At 31.9% G+C, this 22,753-nt stretch overlaps 1 protein-coding gene across 3 annotated transcripts; it reads right to left on the bottom strand.

The window, feature by feature from the left end:
• Positions 1-2,190: 2,190 nt before the first annotated feature.
• On the bottom strand, positions 2,191-21,781 carry LOC103568153 (probable serine/threonine-protein kinase DDB_G0282963). 3 transcript variants are annotated; one of them, XM_008544874.1, is made up of 3 exons: positions 6,057-6,135; positions 5,891-5,983; positions 2,191-4,667 (listed from the first exon to the last, which is right to left on the bottom strand). In XM_008544874.1, exon 3 carries the CDS (start codon positions 4,413-4,415, stop codon positions 2,385-2,387), a length of 2,031 nt encoding a protein of 676 aa, XP_008543096.1. In that variant the 5' UTR covers positions 4,416-4,667; positions 5,891-5,983; positions 6,057-6,135; the 3' UTR covers positions 2,191-2,384. The 3 variants fall into 3 exon arrangements, with proteins under 3 accessions (XP_008543096.1, XP_008543095.1, XP_008543097.1); XM_008544873.1 differs by lacking the exons at positions 5,891-5,983; positions 6,057-6,135 and adding an exon at positions 20,295-21,781; XM_008544875.1 differs by lacking the exons at positions 5,891-5,983; positions 6,057-6,135 and adding an exon at positions 5,760-5,869.
• Between the last annotated feature and the right edge of the window lie 972 nt (positions 21,782-22,753).

The following is a 22,753-nucleotide window of genomic DNA, read 5'->3' as shown; positions in this document are numbered from 1 at the left end:
ATTTTTTTCTTAATTTTTTCCAATCGTTTTTCTTAACTAGGGAAATTAAAAAAAAAAAGATTAATTATCGTAATTATAATTATCATGAACACTGTACACCCGAGCTACTTGTTAATAAAAAAAACTACTTACTACTTGTCTACCTTATTAAATTTATAATTTTTAAAATAATTTATTATTTGTGCACGTACGTTAATTCGTTTGTTCATCCATTGATTTATATAACTAATACATTTAATTATTTATATAAATATATATATATTACGAACTCGTTAAGCAACATTGCGTATTCACAACAATATAATTTTATTTAATATTATAATTAATTCAATTATTTTTTATAAATCATTTTAAATAATTTCAGTATTTTTTTGTACTGTAATCGGCCGACGCAATACAGTAAAGTAAAAAATTTTAATTTCATATAATTTATTTAGTTAATTAACATTAATATCATCATTCAGTCATTAATAATTAATTCGTTTAATTGTTTTGTTAATATCATTCCATACTGGTTTTGTTCGGGCCTTTGAGTATTATTGTCTTTTGTAATTGAAAAAAAAAAAAAAAAAAAAAAAATTATATACGTATATTAATAATTAATAATTAATCGTAATTAGTTAATTAATTTATACTGTAATAAAAAATAAAACAAAACGAAATCGTGTATGGTAACTTGTATAAAAAAAATTCCCTATCAAATGTACATTTCAATATAATTATCACTTACATTTTTTTTTCATTAGTTGTTTATTTTAATATATTTATAATATTTAATATATATATTTATTTATAAATATACTTTAAAAATCAAAGGGTAAATTATTTATATTCAATACATGACATAAAAAAATATAAAAAGCCATGAGTATTTTTAATCGGTCGAATTCTTTTGGAATTTCCACGTCAATCGTTTAAATGCTTATTTAAATTTAAATTATTACTAATAATTAATAATCAATAATATTAATAATAGAAACATTAAAGATAAAATAAATGAAATAAATAAAACAATTTCGAGATCCGATTAATTGTTGCTCGTATGACATATGAACAATTACACACGTTTACAAACACACACTTCAGGTAATTAAAAATAATATTAATAGTAATAATAAAATACAAGTATCCTTATAAAGTAAGAAATAAAGTTGTGATTATTATTTTATTTATTATTGAAGAAGCAGATAATTGTGTTAGGGTTTAATTTTGTTCACGGTTGTGTGACCTTATTAGCATAAGATGTAATGAGTATTGTGGATCTCCAAGGACATTTTACAAAGAACATTGAAAAATTGAATATTATCTCAGGATTTAAATATTCAATTTTACATTTTACATTCAATTATTTATATCTTCTTACTATTACTATTTTTATTCACATACGTACAGATTGAGCGATAGAAATTTATTTAAATGCAATTGAGATATTTTTTTTAGAAATATTTACATCCAATTGCTTTGAATGGATTTTAGCTTTCTAGAATTTTTAAAAAAGGGAGCGAATTGGACCGACCGCGAAAAAAATTAAGGAAAATGGCAAAATTCAAATTTTTTATCCAATTTGTATTGAAAATTCAAAATTTATTTTTTTATAATTAAATATTTAAATAAAGTCCGCGCAAAAAAGTGCTGACTTTTAAATTTCAAAATGTGACAATGAAAAGTTTGGACAAAAATTATTGTAGATCTTTCGTAAATAGAAAATAATTGAACGAAATTTTGATTAATTTATAACGCGGGAAATTCAAAATTTTTCATGAAATTTTAAGTAGCCAATTTATCCCATAAAATCCATGTTGCAAAAATAAGCGGGAAATTATACGTATTTTTATAATCAAACTATTCGTGAGTATGTAACTAAATCACAGATCATGCTACTAATTACTTAAATAACAATATAAATCATTCATTTATATAATTAAAAAAAAAAAAATAAGAAAAACAAAAAACATGATCAAATTTTAAGTCCTGGTAACGAAATTTTTTAAACTAAATTTACACTCCAAACCTGTGATTTATAATAATAAAAAAATTTTCTATTAGATAACAAGCGAAATAAAAATTTCTTAAATTTAATTCTTATCTTAAAAAAAATAATTAATAGTATTAATAATAATGATAATTAAAAATTGATAAAGTAATGAAAAAAAAAAAAAAAAATATTTGAGACCACTAGTGTGTTTGATGAACGTGTGCGTTTTATACAATTGAGAGAGAAAAATGATAAAAATAAATCTCAATCATCACAAAATAGAGAGCATTGACACTGAGTCATGACAGTTTATTTAAAAGTAAAAATTTTTTTTTAAATTCTTAACAACAAAATTCGTCTATTAAGTCGCAAATATAATTGATTTTATTAATTATTTTAAAAAAGACAACTAGCTAGAGGGGCTGCATACTGCAGTATCTGTAGCATGACTTCCTCTCGTTGAATTTGAAGAATTAGATGTAGAAGCTGAAGAGCTGCAACTTCCATTACCAACATTCGGCTTCTGTGTTACATGTGTCTGGTAATGTTTTGCCAAGTGAGCTTTTTGTCTGAAGCTTTTGCCGCAGAGTGAGCAAGCAAACGGTTTCTCTCCAGTGTGAGTTCTGATGTGGACATTGACGCTGTATTTGTCTTTGAAACCTTTATGGCAAATGTTGCAGTAGTGAAGAGAACGTTCCTTACGCTGTACCGTGGCACTAGGTGAACTACCAGACGCATTTTGATTTCCACCATCGGCATTACCATTAGCAGCACCCGCACTCCCACCATTCGCATTGCTCGTGTTGTTCCGGTTATTTTTCCTCGAATATTTTTTCGCCGGCTTGGCTGCCGTCGTCGTCGTACCTGGAGTCCCGGTGTTGTTACTAACAATAGCCCTGGCAGTAACAACTTGGATTTGGTTGCCAGAATCTTCTTGTCTGACAGAAGTCTGGTCAATTAAATCCTGGGGAGCTGCTGTCACGACAGTAACTGTTCCCACTTGACCAAGTTCTGCGGGTAATGTTATTGTACCAAGACTACCGCTTGTTGGATCCAATGTGTACATGAGCGTTGTAGTACCCGACACATTACAAACGGGTTCTAAATTACAGTAAGACTCAACAACTTCATTGGCAATACTTTTAAGTTTTTCATAATCACCAGGACGATATGTCGTGGTGTCCAATTGTGATAGCAATAAATCTTCCTCGGTACACCCGTGCATCGACTCATCTTGCGGCTCTTGTTTTATTTGAGCAACTGCCCCAGTTGCTGTACAACCGGCTGTTGATAGGGATACTGATATACCAGTAGACTTGGTCGATGATGGCAGTGTTATTTGTGTCGGTCCTGTGTACAATTTACCCTGTAGCGCATTTCTCAATAGACTCTCTGCTGAATCACCGCTCACTTCTTGCAAATGATTTTGATCCGATAATTTCCAATCGTTGTTATTATCTCCCGCATTGTTGTTGTTGTTATTATTATTGTTATTATTATTATTGTTATTATTATTGTTATTGTTATTATTATTATTATTGTTATTATTATTATTATTATTATTATTTTGTCGACATAATTCTTTGCTCTCAACAAAACCACTGTCATCAGTAGCGTACTGTGATGATGGCGTAGTCGATATAATATGATACCTATCATTATTTCTCGCAATTTCAGCAGAATTTTGTACATCGTGTACTGAATCAGCATCGTTATGACTTGATTCAAGATTTAATATCGCGTCTAAATCTAAATTTGGTCGTAATGTCCAAGAATCATTTGTTTGTGCGACAGGACTTTTGCAACAATCTAAACCATCCATTGAATTTGTTTCATTATTTAGTACGGTGAGCGTGTAAATGGCGCCGTCCGTATTCTGATGCCGATCATTGCCTCCACTGACCCGATGATGTGGATTGTGGTGATGAGGATCATTGTCCGTAACATCATCACGACACTGAGGATTTGAATGCGTAGACCAGCAATATTTATTAAGATCTTCTAGTAAAATATTACACGTTTGTTGTCCATCTTTGCCGTCATCGGTAGTGCCCCAGTAATCACAATCAGCCTCCATGGGGATCTGATCGTTACTCTGGATGCAGTGATTGCGTACATGATGATTTAGTGAGCCAGTTATCGTTGATACTGGAGGTAGGGCAGTGAGAGTATTATTATTTGTTTCTTGTTTTATGAAGGAAGTTGAGGTTGTATGGATTTCCCGTCCATCGTGATCGTCACGTCTCGTATCTTGAAGATATAAACCGCGACGTGTCGTACGATGTTGCTGGAGATAATTGACAGTGTCGTCATCGATGGTAGCCGAACTGCAGTGGGAAGGAGCTGCCGAGAGTGGCGAAACGACAAAGTCGAAGAAGTCGGTCTTACCGAGTTCATCGGCGGTGTCGCTTCCGCCTGGAAACGCCTCCGTAAGGTCCATATCCTTGGGACCGGCCTTGCCTTTGTCGATGGTCGCACCTGGCGTAACGTCACCTCTCTTCTTTCTTATTTTTACTCTTATTATTATGATTATTATTTTTTTTATAACCGTTACTGTTATTGTTATCGGACTGGTGTTTGCTTCCTTGTACTAGTCCAGTGATCGCAGGTCCTGGGCCCTCAACCGTGTCGGGAATCTTCGCGGCCGATCGCCCACGGCATCCTTGAATCGCCAGCGTTGTTATTACTTTATCTGCAACCAGACGAAACATTCGGTGAATCATTACAATTACAATTATAAATAAATAATAATTATTTTTAAATAAATTAACAAAAGAAGGAAGTTATGGAAATTATACTTCCATCACTCATGTATATTATTTTATTTTTCAAGGATTTTAAATAAATCTATCCGAACACTTTACAATATTTAATATCTACGATAATACACCACAGCTCCAGGGTACTTATGTTTATTATAATTTTTTAAATTTCAGAAAACTTTGATCCGTCATGTCAGAAAGATTTATAGAACAAAATTGTAGGAGCCAATAGCAATAGTGGGTTATATATATTGTGAAATGCTTCGGCATTTCTTCTCAACATCACAAGAAGGTATATATATAAGAAAAAAAAACCGGTTTGGAGTATAACCTCGTGAAACCGTTATTGGTCCACTGCTGTCTGATATGCAGACGCTGTATATGTGGTGTGCTATGCTTTTTCGACTATTATTTATAATTATTCCGGCATTTATCTATATGTATATATATATATTTTTTTATTGTGCCTCGTCACTCTCAATAATATCCTATACATTATTTATACAACGTGCGATGCTTCCAGCAATGTAGAAAGCACGTGTGTAAGGCTTTGGCTAGTAGCCTGTGGATTGGTTTTGTTGTTTGCTGGACGCATAGCTCTCGTTCCATATTTTATATTCGCGATACACGTTGCCGTTGTTTCTTGTGGCTTGTAGTACATAATGCGAAAATACCATATTATATATAAATATAAATGTACAAACTAAATGGAGACCTCGAGGACCAGATTCGCATACATTTGAACGCTATGCCACCGAGTGCTGACGCAGTTAACTCGTGGGAACGCACTGTATCCGCGTATAAATTCGCAACGACTACAACTATGGTGCACTATGTAGTATGGACTTTTATATATATATATATATATATATATATATATATATATATAAATATATCTGTCTATATCTATACTGGGTGTCTATTAACTAATGAGAAATATGCTTTCCATTTCTACTTTACACTTGGAGCACAACAATAAACAATAAACCAAAGTATCTATTCCCCATGTTCCTTCAACTCACCCAGGAACTCTGTCAGCTACTTATACTCCAATGGAATAACTAATATGATATATATTTTGTTGGACAGGTAAAAATATCGAGGATGATTTAAAAGTGTCGGTAAAAATAGGACACCCGCTGTATCAGCTTACCGAGCAATGCCTGCTGGCTCAACAGATCTTTCGATCTCTCGTGGTCGTGGTGTATTGCCGCTGCATAGAGTTTACTTGCGCAACTTTGGTTTCCTACAAGATACAACAACTAAACAACCGATTCTCTATAACGCACTGTAGCTTATTTAAACACCGAGGTACATACACTGTATTAACCTGTGCCAGCGTAGGTATTTATGTGTACATGTAAATGTCCCACACTCATTTTCTCAGGTAAGTATCAGAGTATACTGAGCTGCAATATATAATATAATATAATATAATATATAAATGTAAGTGTAAGTATGAGCTTAAGTATTGGTAAGGTAGGTTTTAACACGAGGAAAAGAGAGAAAGGTAGAGGACGACGGTAAATGCCACAGCCTTGCCTACCTGGTTATTTCTTGGCGTGTATTGGTTCTTGGTTCTTGTCTTGTCTTGTCTTACCTGTATTGCCAAGAGATCTCTTTACTTTATTGAGCATGAGTGTAAGAGTAAGCAAGCCCCCGCCCGGATACCCGGATGTCCGAGCTCCGTTTCTCAATAGGTTTTTATTTTTTGATACAGTTTCGGCTGAGGTGCTGAAGGATGATAAAATTAACGGGACATATTCTCCCCATTATTATCACTCGATGTATATATATATATAACAAATTTAAGTTTTTGTAAAAAGGAGAGGAAATAAAAAGTCGAGGAGATAAACATTAATGAGGCTGGTCAATTACTTGTATGGTGTCTTGAATGGGATGGATATTGGAGCAAAAAGTAATGTGTGATTGGCATTGTTAATAAGACTACCGGTTAAAATATATACTACTTGTATATATATATATATACATATAAATGTATGAATATAGATGTGTATAAATAAATACGTATGAAGGCTTGATCGGCATGACATGAAGAAATGGTCTTGTCGAAAAATAATCATCGGAGATGGTTACTTACTCACTTAACTTTGGGTTTGTACTGTACACAACAGAATAACCATCAGACTTATTGGCCTGGGGTATCATTTAATGAACGTCCGTACTCACTAAAAAAACCTTGCCAACGTACTAAAATACTCACGTCCGGTTACGGTCAGTCGAAATTTAATGAGATCTCCGTTCCCCAGGTATATAAACCATCATGAGAAAAACTTATACATATATATGTATCTTTTAAAACGTATATATTTTATTATATGTATAAGACGATAACTAATGTAACTATTTTTCACGGGTTTTACAAAAACACGCGGATCGAAATATTTATGAAAATTGTTTTTTTCAGCCGACAAATAAGATAAAGAAAATACTTTAAGAAGAAGAAGAAGAAGGAGGAGGAGGACAAGAACAAGAAGAGGAAAAAAAGAAACATTATGGTGATCTGTGATGTTTATGTTTTAAAAAATAAAATATATTTATATATATGGGTACGGTATGATGATGAAAAGGTCACACACGTGTGCTTTTAAGTCTTGTACTCTGGACCTTTAGGAACGTTAATAATAATAAAGAGTTTAATAAAATAAAATATTAAACAAGAGATGGTGATTTATGGATCGGTATAACGAATTTTTATATTGTAAATTTAAATTTCTGTTACTACATTTATTGATTGTTGATATATTTAATGATTGATGTTAATGTTGCTGTGTAAGTGATGAATTATTCAAACAAAAGACTGAGAGTAAGAAAGATGAAGAAAGGAAATGAACAAAATTCACCGCCAGTGGTTTACTTTCAGAGTGAAAGAGCAAGGGCATTAAAAATGTTCATCTCAAAACGAAAATTGGCAAACTTTTACGATCGTCTTTATAAACCTTAATGATGAGTTGCGCGCAGTATTATCGCTTCATTTGCACGAATATCAACCGCTTATTTACGTTTTTTTTTCTTTCTTATTTACAATCACGTTTTCCTTCTCTCTTTTATTTTATTTTTATAAATATTTTTCTCGGGGATTATTTTTTTGCCACTCTTGTTGTTTTCTGGAAGATCTCTTCTTTTGCCCTCGAGCTACCGCGCACGCGATGTCTCTTTCGTATAAACCTCGTTGGCAGCTTGTACACACCAATTTAATGAAAAAAAAAAAAAAAAAAAAAAAAAAAAAAATAAATATTACCGTAAAAAATAATGTCCAAGAAAAAATTATTGCAGAGATACATCTTCATCATAAAAATATTTTAAGTAAAAGCTGACCTTATTATCAATAAAAATAATGAACAAAAAAAAGCATCAACTCATGCTCTGAAGTTTAAATTATTTCTCAATTAATTATAAATTTTCTTTACATACTAAATGTCCAATAATTAATTACACATATATTATTTATTTATTTATATACATTTAAATGATAATTTAAATTATAAAGTGATTTATCGTATCAATAGGTCAACAAAAAAAGCTGGTATAGTAAAGACAGATCTCTTAAATAATAATTATTTTTATTTTTTTAAAAATATTTTTCTAAACGTACATTAAACAACAATATCAAGCAAAAAATAATAGTTAATACTTAATGAAATAAAGTTTATTATCATGATAGGATTTATTATCAATAGTAATATCGATGGGAAACAATCGATCGTGCTGACTACGACCTTGCCTTGACCCAATGGAATCAACGTAGAACTGCGGCGTTATACTTTCTCCATAGAGACATTGCACGCGAGACGCTCGATTGGTTTATCTCAATCAAACTTTACCAGCACACTGATTATTATTTTTTTTTTATCGTTAATAGTTTCAATATACATATGGACTGTAAAAAATCGCGAGTGAACTCAGACTGACTACGGGTTTTATTTAAAACCAAATTCACTCCATCGAAGTTTGAAAAAAAATCACTCGGCATATGGAGTAAATACCAAGTTTTTCAAAATAAACTCTTCGGAGTAAAATTTACTCCGGTGATTAAATAGTCATCCACTCCGAATTTAACCCGCGTTCACTTCGAAAATTTTTTATAGTGTGTTCGTTAAAACATATTTATTTTTTTTTTGATCGGTACTTATAATTTGTGCAATTAAAGGCACATCCGGTTCATATTAAATTAAATTAATTTATTGGTAATATTTTACTGGTTTCATGTATCATCTTAATTAATTGGTTATAATAAGTTGGCAGTTACATTGTAAAAAATTTTCGGAGTAAAGGCAGATTAAATTCGGAGTGAATTCAAATTTAAATAAATCCGTAGTCACTTCGAATTCGTTCCCGATTTTTTACAGTCTATATATATTTTACTGACAATTTTTTTAAAAATAAAAATTAGTCCCATCTGTGAAAAAATATTACCAATAAATAAATATTTTTCGATATGGATCGTATGGGTCTTCAATATTACACCTAAATTAATATTATTTTTTTTTTTAGTGTATAGATATTTATAATGAACGTGACTCATCGAAAGAAATATAATAACAATAAAAAAGGCAAGAGAGTTAAATGCGATCATTTCTTTGTAGTTTAAATGAAATAAGAAAACCAAAAAAAAAAAAAAGGTTAACTTAAAATGCTACAGTTGGAGTAGCGGTAGCTGGGTAAAGAATTAAAGGAGGCCGAACAAAGAGCCAATGATGAAGAATAAGGAAAAGAAGAAGAAGGAGGTACAATTAAAAAATTATGAAATTCTTGAGATCGTAATTGAAGCACGCCCGAGCAACATAGTCCCCCTAACCCACTTGCTACGGGTAATTAAACGTCTTTTCTGACGTACTCGGCTCCGCAGAAACTCTGCGGTCGTCGACGATTCACCTCAGGCACTATATCTGACTCCGTACAAGTTTATTTGGTTATCATACGTTCTGTACAATTAATATACAGGAACGCGTCAGAATAACGAGTTAATGTATAAGTATATGTGTACTCCAGATTTAAAACTTTTTAAATTATTGCGGAATACTTTTTTTCAAGGCAGGATGTGTACACATATTTTTTGCATATATTTATGATTATGTTTATATATATTACCCGCAGAAAATCTTGCCACGATACTTGCGACATTAACGAGAATTATTATGCAATTTTATCCACTGCAGCAAGTGCAGCTTATCTGACACTAGTTTATCCTACCTGTCGATAGCTAGATACATATACATATATATATATATATAATTTATATCCTTTTTATAAACCTCTAATAGTCAAGGAACATGGTCATTGTTTCCACGTAAGTTAACACGAATTATTTACAAAAAAAAAATAAATTTAATTTTTAAAATTTTTTTTCATTACAATTTTATTGAAGATTTAATTACCGGTGGATGTAATTATATGTGCCGTGATTATAATAAACGTAAATCAGTCACGAACACTTAAAGCCATCCCGGTATATTTTAATTATAATTTTGAGCTCACCGTTAAATAATAAAGGTCTATGTTAACTTTGTTACTTTTTTTTTTTGTTAAATTAAATATTTTACGGTGAGTATGAGAACGGAGGCTGTAAAACATCGATATTGGATTTGAAACATATTAATAAGAAAATAAGGGGAGGAAAAAGAGGAAAAGAAGGAAAAGGAGGAGGAGTAGAAAAAGTATTAGAAGCAGCTGATATTTTTTAACAAATAAAAGAGTGAGAGTCGCAGAGTCATGCTCGTTAATTGGCAACAAGCAAGTGGGCTAAATCACGACCAACATTATAATAATAATATTTATAATAACAATAATAATGATGATGATGATGATGATAATGATAATAATAACGCGTATCGACCACAAAAGAGACGTCTGTGAAAATAAAAGTGCGCGAACTAATGTGATGTGTGTGGAAAGTGTTACACATTCGACACGTTCATGTACACACGGAAAAAAAAACGTCAGTTGTATCGGGATATATAAAGTCGATTAGTGTTTTTATTTTCTCTCTTGTTATTTAGTTTTTTTTAAAATACTTTCTCAGTTATTTTCCTCAGATACGGTACATAATGTATAACAATTTACAGCCGTATCTTTTATATAAAATAAAAAGTACGTGGCCTTTGAATCGAGAGTTTAACGCTCGTGTCACACAACAGAATCACGAAAAAAAATTTGACTTATAAATTTAATTTTATAAGTGTGTTTGTAGACGCTGGCTACCACGAGCAAACAAATATCGCGAGATCCGAGACGCGTCTATACTTCTCTTCTTTTAATCCTTACTTTGCGTGTTTACATTTTTAAGTGGGGAGATTTATCGTCATGAAGACTTTTTTTACCCGCTGTCACCGCCAATGACTCATTCACCGGTGAATCTTTGACGTGGAAATACTGTTGCGGAAACAGCCCCACTACATCCACATATTTATGTGCACATACATCTGCAAATATATGTGCATGTTATATGTATGCAGGTATGAATGCAGATGAATAAGAATTAAAATGAGAAGAAAAAAAATAAGATGAAGAGGATGAGGATCAAGGATGTAATTCTTTAAAAGTACTTGACTTGTTATTCATTAATTAATTAACGAATTAACGGAACGCTATAACGGTGGGTATTTAAAATGGTTTATTTGTCCCACAAGTAGGACGTACAAGAGTACCGAGACTACTTGCTGTGTGAGTTGTGTGTATGTTCTTCTTTGTCGTTATATACTTATTCCCGACTGTATATCTATAATACTACTCGGTCAGCAGCCTTACATATATACATATATATATATATATATATATATATATATATATATATATATATATATATAAATAAATATATACATTTATATGTGCATATGTATCGAACGCCCACGTGAAGGCCGTTCTCTTTTCTTTTTTCGCATGAGAATTATTTATCGCGTATATACTTGCGATATAAAACTTTCTTTCTTTCCTTCTGTCTCTCCTTCTCTCATCTCAAATTCTCTGTATTATAATTCATAAATTTTTTCACTCACACCTTGATTTAATATCACACTACCGATATATATCATCATACCACGTATATCTCTTTCAATAATAATCGTTTAATCAACTAATTGACAATTAACAAGGTATAAATTCACCGCGGGGTTTGTATATGAATTTAAAAATATGTGTAATAATAAAACAAAAAAAAAGACCTTTGTAAATGTATGAGACACATAAAGTAAAAAAGGAAATCCGGGGCAGTACGCAGTCTTTTGGGATCGACCACGCCTCGTCGACCGATTTATTTTCTCAAAGTAGTTATTATGCAATGCGCTCAGACACAAGCTGTATCGTAATCTACAGACAATTTAATATCATATTTTTTATTTTTAATAATTTATTATTATTATTTTTTTTTTTTCGTTTCTTTAATGGCTTTTTTATTCAAATATTTTTAAACGTTATATTAATCGATAAGTGTTATAAGAATTTTTTGATTGACGTTAAATAAATAAGGACTCATTTGTATATATATTTTCATAAATTTTTACAGTTACCGAGTTTGTACTGGCGGTATATCGTATATATATGTTATATGGTACATACAATGTACAATAACAGTGGGATCGTCAATCATTGTACGAACGGTTTAACGACAAGACTTTGAGTCTGACATTTGTTGACGTGGGATCTGTGATTGCGGGTTTACCTGTATATATGTATATATAAATGTAGCCTAATGTAACTATATATGATACATCCGTTAAACAAGTCCACGTCTCGAGCTATGTGGCTCTATGCGTGTTGTATGTAGGGACAAGAGTTAGATGTAGGGTTGCGCAATCCAGCATCACCAGCACCAGCACCAGCACCAGTACTAGCAACACAACGTTGCCTCAAGATGTCTGTGCTGCTATCCAGTACTGGTAAATACACCAGGCTACGTTTGTTCTAGCACGGCACCAGTACTTGCTAGATGCCATACTTATATTATTATATATAGTTTCCCTGCAACAATGCTGTGGAATATAATAATATATATGTGTTGTGGCCCAATGATCGTTCTTGGGTTTTATCTATGAGAGCATGAACGTGCACAAATCCTGTCTTGTGTAATTTATCAGCTACAAACACTTATATATAATCCGTTTTATATCGTAATCCCTTTTAAAATATTTATTTTGATATGGTAGATTATGTTTTTAATTTTTAAATTCCATAAGCTGATCAATATTTGTGATCAAAAAATTATTTATTCACCTGGTTGACGTACGACGAAAGTAGATATTTAATATGAATATTTATTTAGTTGTTATGTGGATATTTTTAGTAAAAAAATATGTAGAGATTTGGAAATATTCGAGTTGTGATTGCTCATAAGTAGATTGATGAAAAAATTATTGGAATTCACGGTAATTATGCACGAGTATGGCTTTATGTGTTTTTAAATGTAAAAAATTTTTTAATTGAGGTATTCGTTTGTTTTTTTTTTTTTTTTATGTTTTATTTTACGATGGATTATAGAAAGAAAATTAGTTTAGCCGTGAAAATATTATCAGCTTTAATGAAAAATTATTAGGAATTATAATTACATTTTTTTAAAGAACAAATTGCTAAAAAAAAATATGTTTTTAAATTTTTTACACAAAATTTATATCATATTTATGGAATTTACTGTTGATAATTATCGTGCAAAAAATAAAAATCACAGTAATTTTTTTTTAAAACAAAAAATTGAAACTTCAATGTTTTAATAATTAAATTTTTTTTTTAATTATTTGATAATTTGTTAAATAGGTTTTTAATAAATTTCTTTATGAATATACGAACTATAAAAACTACTTAATAAATAATTATTGCAGAAAAAAATTTTATTATAAGAAATCATTAAAAAAAAACTCCTTAATTTTCGAGTAAATTATGAGTTTAGCTAATCATTTTTTTCATTAATATTTAACTACGTTGATTAAAAAAAAACTGAAAATAAAATTTTTTACGGCCGAAAAATAGATTAAAATTTATTAATGCAATAGTTAATAAGCATTGAAAAGTATATTGTATAATATGATGTTAAGAATTATAACCACTCACGTTAGTCTTTGTGTTAATATAATAAGTAGAAATTACTATTTTTATTATTACCATTATTATTATTACTCTCCACATCCACATTTACATACATATACATATACATATAAACATATACAATATTTCGCGTCCGGGTATTTTCTACTCCACTTTTATGACTCTCAATCATGTCTGTCGTTGCGCAATTCATAAAATCCTCGTTAGCTGTTTAGCATTTATGAATAAACGCTGAGCATATTCATCATATTATTACTAATAAATAATGATTAATAAACATAAATAAATTTAAAAACCACACTACTGATTGATGTAACTCAACATTGGTACACGATCAGTAGCCAGCGATATCGCTTGTGTCTCCATTCAAATCACCAGTAAATTCTCTTGTATACTTGCATAGATCTAAACTTTGACTTTATACTCATCCCCGGAAAATTTTTTTATGTATTTTGAATAGAAAAAAAAAATTTCTTGAAGCAAGAAAAAATTTTCTGCAACACGCAGATAAATTTTTACTAAAAATTACCCAAAAAGTTTGATACCGTGTGGACATGTGGTAAACATTTAAATTTTTCCCATGCACATAGTAAAATATGCTACTTGATACCATGTAAATGAAGTGCAATCTCTACTAAGAACAGTAAAAATTTATCTACTGGCTAGATGTTATTACAGTACCAAACTTTAAGTGTAATTTTTACTCAAAAATTATCTGCATCTACACAGAAAAAAAAGTTCTATGAAGGTAAATATTATTAATTCAAGAAAGTATTTTTAAAAACCTCAATTTTCTCGGATGAACAAGAAAATCTTGACTTGGTTGTTTTCAAAAATATTTTCTTGACTCAAAACGCTTTTTTCTATTCCTAAGAATTTTTTTTTTTTTTTTTTTCATAAGAAATCCTTTTTTTCGTATAGCTTATACAGTTTCACTGCAATAGGTATATATATAATAATAAAACCGACAGCACGAGTTTATCAGTACAATTGGCGTCAGAGGCTGTTCTGTATATCCAGCAACAACAACACCAACAGAAACAACAAAACCGAGAGCTTGCGAAATTGACATACCGATGACAACGAGCATGCATCGGTTCGAGTCACGCTCGTTGCTCATGTCTCGTTATTCTATTCTTCCTCCTCTCTACCTATCACATTCGTCATCGTCATCGTCATTTAAATTCTCAAATAAGTCAATTAAATTTACCGAACAATGTACTTACACATATATATATATATATATATATGTATTTATTATTTATTAGCTTAGCCATTGTCATTAGTCTTTCTAAATTGAATAACAATAATGATAAACAATAAACAAAATTTAAATGTTAAATCATCTACATAACTTAAATGCACACTGTAAAAAAAAAAAAAAAAAAAAAAAAAAAATATTATATAAGAGAGCTATTAAAGTATAATACTGTTAAAAGCGTAGGTTTAACAACACGGATTACTACACTAGGTCGTAGTCTTCTCATTCTTAAGAATATAAGTTTGTTTAAGTAGATTTAAAGGATGTAGCAATAACCTGGAATATATATCATCGTACAAACTTTAGTGTGCGTTATCATAAATGATAAATCCCGTTTTAATGGCTAAATGTATGTATATAAATTTAGTATATAAAAGGTGCGTGTAACGTGTTAGGAAAAAGCCACGCGGCCTTAAACCATCTGCAAGACCTTAGACATTATAAAATATTTATATAAGATATAATATTGTGTATACGGAGAAATTAAATAGGAGATAGGATAAGTTGCGTTGTAACAGAGACAAGTACTCGTATATTACAACCCCTTGTATAGTAAACGCACAAGAGCTAACACATATATGTATACACTGGTATCATATCATGTCTTGATGACTGCGTACTGTCTATGTAGTGTAGATAAAGCCGCAAAATTTCTCTTTGCCGCCAACGCATTTTAACCCATACCACCGGTACACGAGAACACGAGAGTTGATGCTCGAAAGAGCTAACCCCATGAACGACGACCACGTTTTCCCTTTGCGAACTCATCTATACTCTTTAGAGGCATTCAATTTTTATAGTTAACTTATATTCAACGTTCTCAATATCATCAACATGTACCATTACAGTATATACATTAGCTTAGTAAATTTCTCTGGTGTAGTGTACAGAGGAGTGAGTATTGTGGTGTTGGTGTACTGGGAAATTATACTTTGACTTCTAAAACAGCCTGAGAGTTGCAATTTAATTTTTTTTTATATTTTTTTTTTTTTTGTTAATATTGTTTTTTTAAGTACTTCTTTGGAATATTATAGACGTGTACGAAATTACAGTAAGCTGTGGAGCAGAAAGGGAAATTGTTTAGAATTATTTTTCAGCGTCTGTTGTGAGGCAAATGAAATGTTATCTTGAGGCAATGAAGCAGAAAAAAAAGATTAACATCAATAATTTAAGTTACTGACACAAAGTATCGGTACACAAGTATAGGTCACTTTAAATAGTCACCAGTATTTCGAAAGCAACGCGTTTTATATATATATATATATATTTTTTTTTTATTATTTCAATTTATTTAATATTTAACGGCCCAGGGTTATTATTTTACGCAACAGACTTAAATAATTGATATTTAAAACTAATACGGACTGAAAAATGACTAAAAAAAAAATAAAAAAAAAAAAAAAAAAAAAAAAAAAAAAAAAAAACGTGATTTGAAGGATTTAGCAAGAGGTAGCGATAGAAGGAAGTGGGAGTAAAAAAATGAAGTCCGTGATCAATGGATTTAAATAAGTAAATGGGAGTGTCGTGAATCGTGAACTAGATCGCACACGAAATCGCCTCGCGGGTTTAGTGTTTCGACGTTCATGGAATTCTCTTTAGCTTTAAAACTAGAGTTTAACGGTTAACTCATTCTTTATCTCTTTGTTTATTTTTTTTATACTTTTTCAATCTACCTTTTTACCTCATCAATTTTTTGTTATTTTTATTTTTATTTAACTTTAACTCATTCCAGCGTTAACTCATGTACGTCTGTCTGGATGTGTGTCTTCGGCCGGTCTTTTGAATAGCGGAGAGCGTGGCGGCACGAGTACTCAGTACTCCATAGAACAACCGAGTAAATACAACATCAGTACTTGTAACGAGACAACAAGAAACCGATGGGATCCTCGCTTCTTGTTTTTATTTTTTTTTTTAATTTTTTTTTCTACTCCCGGCACAGAACGTCGCCCAGGGAAGTATAAAATAGCAGGAAGTCGACCGATACCGTGGCCAAAACAAAGGAAACTACCAAACGACGGAGATACCCATCTTGTAACCGTGGGATCGGTGCAGTCGGCCAACCCTGACACTAATACAATCCATAGAGTCTTTATCATTTCTATTGTATTGTTTCCTTGAGTTTCAGATATACCAGTCCATGCACCACCACCACCATCATCCCCACCATCATCAACAAAAACTCCCAAGTATTTATACTGGAAATTCGATTTATCCTAAAAAGTATATGATGGAAAATATTTTTACACCACCATAAAAGCTATAACGGTTTATATATTTTATTATATATTTCAGGAAGGTTAAGCCAATTTCCTGATGCCGGTTTTATTTATTTATTTTTTTCTATAGAGTCTTTTGATGCGCCGATTTTCTAATCTCTATAAGTGCTGGTAAGATTCACGTACTCATAATAGTAATAATAATGACGATTACGTCCACATCTATTTTATATATATATCTGCATTATATACAGAATGCACTCTAGGTGTATATTGGTAAGAAATAAGAGAGCTGGATGCGGGCCTGAGTGACCCTGTTACGTGCAGAGCCATAGGATAAAAATAATTACACTAATACCTGGTGTAATGTGTACAGAGATGAGTGTTGCCGCGTTATTGCTCACAAAACTCGTGCCCGCGTGCTCTGTATTATATCTGGATGTCGATAACAACAAAGTGTAACGCCATCCTGGGCTCTCATTGGTTTATTTTATTTCTTTTTATTTTATTATTCTCTGTACACTGGTGCCGATTATAATTAATTCAGTATCACGCGGTCGCGGATTGTGGACACAAGGAATTTTTAACTAATTACAATTTTTTTTATTACCTGCGAAAGCTCACGCAATTAATACTGGTTATATTTAATACATATATTATTTATATGTTTTATTGTTGCACTGGAAAAAATTCGGAATTAATTCAGAGTGAACTGGATTTTATTTAAATTCACATTCACTCCAATTCGGAATTTTTGTTTAAAAATAAACTCAGCGGTGGATTTACACTAGGAGCAGCAAATTTTTTAAGGCGGCAAAATTTTGAAAAATAAAGTATTGGGGCGAATTTTTCTCCGGTGCCCAGGACGGCATTAAGTTTAAATCCGGCCCTGAATAAACTCCTTTTAGGAGTAAATTTGATCCAAAAGTGGAATTTCAAAATTAAATTAAATTTCCCTTCGGGGTACACTGTAAAAATTTAGGGAGAGAACGCGGATTAAATTTTGAATGAATGCGGATTTTAATAAAATTCAGACTCCGATTTTTACAGAGTAAATTTCACTCCGTGGGGATTAAATAAATAAAAATTTATCCACTCCAGATTTACCCCGGTAATATTTTACAGTGACTTGTTCATAAGTTTGGTAAAATAAAAATGTAATATTAATAATAAAAAAATATAATAAAAATTTTAGATACTTCCAGTGAAATCAACTGTGTCAATTATCGATCGGCGGATCGATCTCACGTTTGGATGTTGTTTTATATCGCTGAATACATTGTGTAATCATCAGAGAAACCAGATCTCTTAAGGGGCTTGATGATGATAATGATAATGATGATGATGTTGATGTTGATGAATCCAACTGGTAAATTCTTTATACCAGCTACTATTTATAAATCTCTCCGAGAATTATTTATTCATTAAATAGCTTTGTGTTATTTTTGTATACGTCCATAATGGCTACATATCTTTTATACCCACATACACATACATATATATTTTTTTATATTAAATTAATCTTTTTAAAACCCATGCTGTGAAACAAACCACATCTTAATCACGACCCATGTTCCACAATCAGATATTTTCTCAAAACTTTTCACAAGATAATAAATATATATATATATATTTTTTTTTATACTATTAAATATATAAAAAATTTATATGTATATATATTCCGAGTAAAATAAACTCGAGAGAATTTAACCAGCCTCCTATTGTTATTTATTACGACCACGGGTCCTTGCTGTTACATAACAATAATTAAAATAAGAGCGAAAAAATAAAGTAGAATAGAATAAAACAGTTTCCTAGATCCGCGATCCCCGATACTAAGTCGTGTTTAGTTCTTCGATAAATAGACATGCACCTGTCTCTCTATAATGTCCTGCACACAACTAATCGCTTATCTTATTCATTATAAATAACATTAATTAATGCCAAGTAAATACATCGAGACGATTAATTATCATAGATTTAGTTGTATCCATTTTTTAAATTCGAAACTTATAATATATTGTAATAAAGCTGAATATATAAATATATATGGTTTTTACATTGTTGATACATTATATCACGCTTGTGATTTATCCTCAAAGAAATTGCGGCTCAGCATTTTATATAGATATATACTTGCACTGTGCTAACGTTAATGTACACGTAGATTATCTGCAAGTAGAGGAGCAAAGATCGTGAAAGTGGCACAGTGCTCGTGCGTTTTCATAAGGGAAAAATCAAAACTAACGATCTGAGATCTACGGTGTTCATCGTACCATGTTGTAATATTGCTAAAGCTATATATACACATCTACATACTCATATATATACAGATAGATGCAACCAAGTTATTTTTCTATATTTTATTGTGCGCAGAAAAAAATAATTTCTTGATGCAAAAAATTTTCTTGAAGACGAAATTTTTTCTAGACCTAATAAAATTTTTCCCTTCAATTCTCATCACGAAATCTTTTTTTTCTGTGTACAAAAAATTTTATGATCTTTAAGTTAGCAGACAATTAACAATTTTTGAATATTTTTTTCACAAGTCAATTAAAAAAAAAAACTAAAAATATGCGCATGTAAAAAAATTAAAACAACTCTAAATTCAATTTCCTAAATATTTTTTTTTTATAATTTAGTTTTTAAAAAAAATCAAAAATTATTAGACGTCAGCTAACGAGTATCAAAATTTTTTTTGCCTGGAAATTTTTTCCATCAAAAAATCATTTTATTCTGTGTAAAAAAAAACCATTTTTTTTTAAACTTTATTTTTAGACACTCAATCTGGAGTAAAGAAGTAATAATACAAGGGGTTACTGAGAGTACTAGAGTAATGCCACGTGTGTCACGTTTCTCTAACGGTTAATGTTGTTACGCCGAGCACATACGAGTTTACGCCCTTCTTTAAATAATACCAGGCATAAATCTGGTGTTTGGTTCCAAAACTCAATTGTATTTTGCGCATAAAAGAAGGTACGTAACGTAAAATAAATATACATATATAGATAGACATATATACAAACCTGTGTTTGTACGGATGGAGATGAGTTCTTAAGCCCAGGTCACTAGTGTCCACAATTGTTTAAATTTATTTGATCGTTTCATAAATAATCACTTGAGTAATCACAAATGCATTAGTTTAATTGATGATTAATTAATAAAAAAAAAAACTAACTCGCGTTACAAGTTGTTGTAAAAAGTAAAAATGGTAGTTAACGAGTAAACAAGTAAAATCATCGAAGGGAAAGTGGTAATACACGCACTTGTATAATAAGTATGGGAATAAGTATATATATATAGATATATATTATATTTACTAAATATCAAAGGTTTATCGATGGGTTTTCGCGTCGACACTGATCATCACTATCGCCACCATAACAGTTGTCATCCAGTAGAAACACAATCAGTATCATTATTATCCTTATGATTGTCATCCTCGTCTCTCCTTGTTCCTGATTAAAAAGTTTAAGTTTAAGTTTTGGTTTCGGTGCCGTTTCTTCTTGATAATCGTCGTCACATCTGTATACAGACTTGTCCAGTAGGATGCACACCGTTGAACCCGGAAAGCACGACGCGGAACCAAAAGAAAGACGAGCGAGTTACTAAAAAGGTAAATTTAAAATGAATAAGAGACTGAGGAATGAGAATAAGAACAAGAATAAAGATGACGGAGAAAAATAAGAATGAGGATACGAAAAAAATGCAGAAAAAAAAACGTAAGGGATACAACGAACTCTAAAGCAGACACATGATCTTCGTGTACTCCAGGAAGAAATCGAGGCGCCACGTACTCGGTACCAAGAATGCGCACACGCGCTCGATCGCTACCAGATGTTGACGCGATCGAGACACTCGCGAGTGTCCACCGCTGACTCTCATGTGTCAAATATCAAGTTAACTGCTGACTTGTGCTGTTAAACAGTTCAGCGACTCAGCTCACAATATTTTCTGCACAGTAAATTATTTTAAAAAGCTATCAATTAATCATAATTTTATAATTTACTATAAAAAATAAACTGTAACAACTGGTACCGGTATTGGTACTGGTACTACTTCTACTTCACTGTGTCCGTATCACTGTAAACATGAGACTAAACAGCTGAATTCACTGTCCACCTCACTTCACCTTCTTCAATCCGCTTGACATTTAGCCGAGGCAAACGACACCAAGTTCTCCAACGTGCTTGCTCTCAACTCGTTTCCAGACTCGGGTTTTCACGCAACCCGTATATGCCTCTGGTAGTAGTGGGATAAAGACGCAACGATCCGTATCATTTACTACGAAACCGCGTTTAAAATTTTCCTTTAAAATAATCCACGTTCTTATATTTTCACAATCTGTTTTAAAATCCAGTCATCTGGAGTAGATTTTTCACTCAAAAATAATAGATAATATACACGGTAGAGCAAGTTGCTTGGTAATTTTAACGTCAACACACAAGAATATAGTTAAGCATAAAGTAATAAAATAACGCCGAGCCTGAGCGCAAGAGTCTGCTCATGAGGAGGCGGCCCAGGCCACTGCCGCAATGGTCCCCGAGGAGCTGCCTAGAGTGCCGGCCTATGGCGTGCACCGGCCGCCTCGATTACGGTATAGCCGGGTACCAAGGTGGTAGGATACCAGCACACGACGTCGTTTTCATTGTGTACTGTAGATGTCAGTGTTGGTGAAGGTGTGCTCGAATGTGTGAGTGAATGTTCCGAGGGTATTTGTGTGGATGCCGGGTATTACCTGTGTGTTGGTGAGAGTCAGAACGACAAATCCGGCATCACATCGTATCGTATCGGCTAGGTAGGTAGGTAGGTAGGTATGTATTTTGCCTGAGGCAACTTTTAGCATAGCGGTACTTCTATTCCCCACTCTCTAGCGCCGTGGCTCCTTCTCCAGCATTCGCCCCACTGTGATGTGGATAATATATATAAATGTTCTGATGATGGTGATGGCAATAAGCCTGTAGCCCCACCACCCACTACTTTGGTACCATGACTGTTGCTGCTGCTGCTGCTACTTCTGACAAAGCCAGTGAAAATACACACATACACACACACACACACTTGATTGTACAGGTAATAATATTTGATTTTGTAGGGTACAGTGGTGGTAGTGAACACACATTGATATGCAGGGGATATTATTTTCAACGGGTCTGTGGAGCTGCAGGATACATCAAGGACGTTGAGAGTAAGAGAGAAAAATATAATATTGAAAATAAGAGAATTCGATGCCAGAGTTGGTTTCAATTTATCTAAACATACGGAGACATCGACGAGGAGACAGACAACGACGTGATCGGCAAACCAAACGCTGTAACTTTGAATGCGAGGAAATTATCATATGATTAATGGAGTTATATATATGTATATATGTATATGGATGTGTAGGTATGTATGTAAAAAAATAAGAAAATATCCATTGAAATATGGTGGGTATAAATTTAAAAAATGGAAAATTTAAAACGCATAGCGAATCTGGAATAGT

The sequence above is a fragment of the Microplitis demolitor genome, chromosome 4 (assembly GCF_026212275.2).
Source record: "Microplitis demolitor isolate Queensland-Clemson2020A chromosome 4, iyMicDemo2.1a, whole genome shotgun sequence".
Lineage (NCBI taxonomy): Eukaryota > Metazoa > Arthropoda > Insecta > Hymenoptera > Braconidae > Microplitis > Microplitis demolitor.
This window is presented reverse-complemented; position numbering and strand designations above follow the sequence as displayed.

Coding starts and splice junctions, on each gene's coding strand:
- LOC103568153 (XM_008544873.1), bottom strand. CDS start 4,415: ATGGACCTTACGGAGGCGTTTCCAGGCGGAAGCGACACCGCCGATGAA.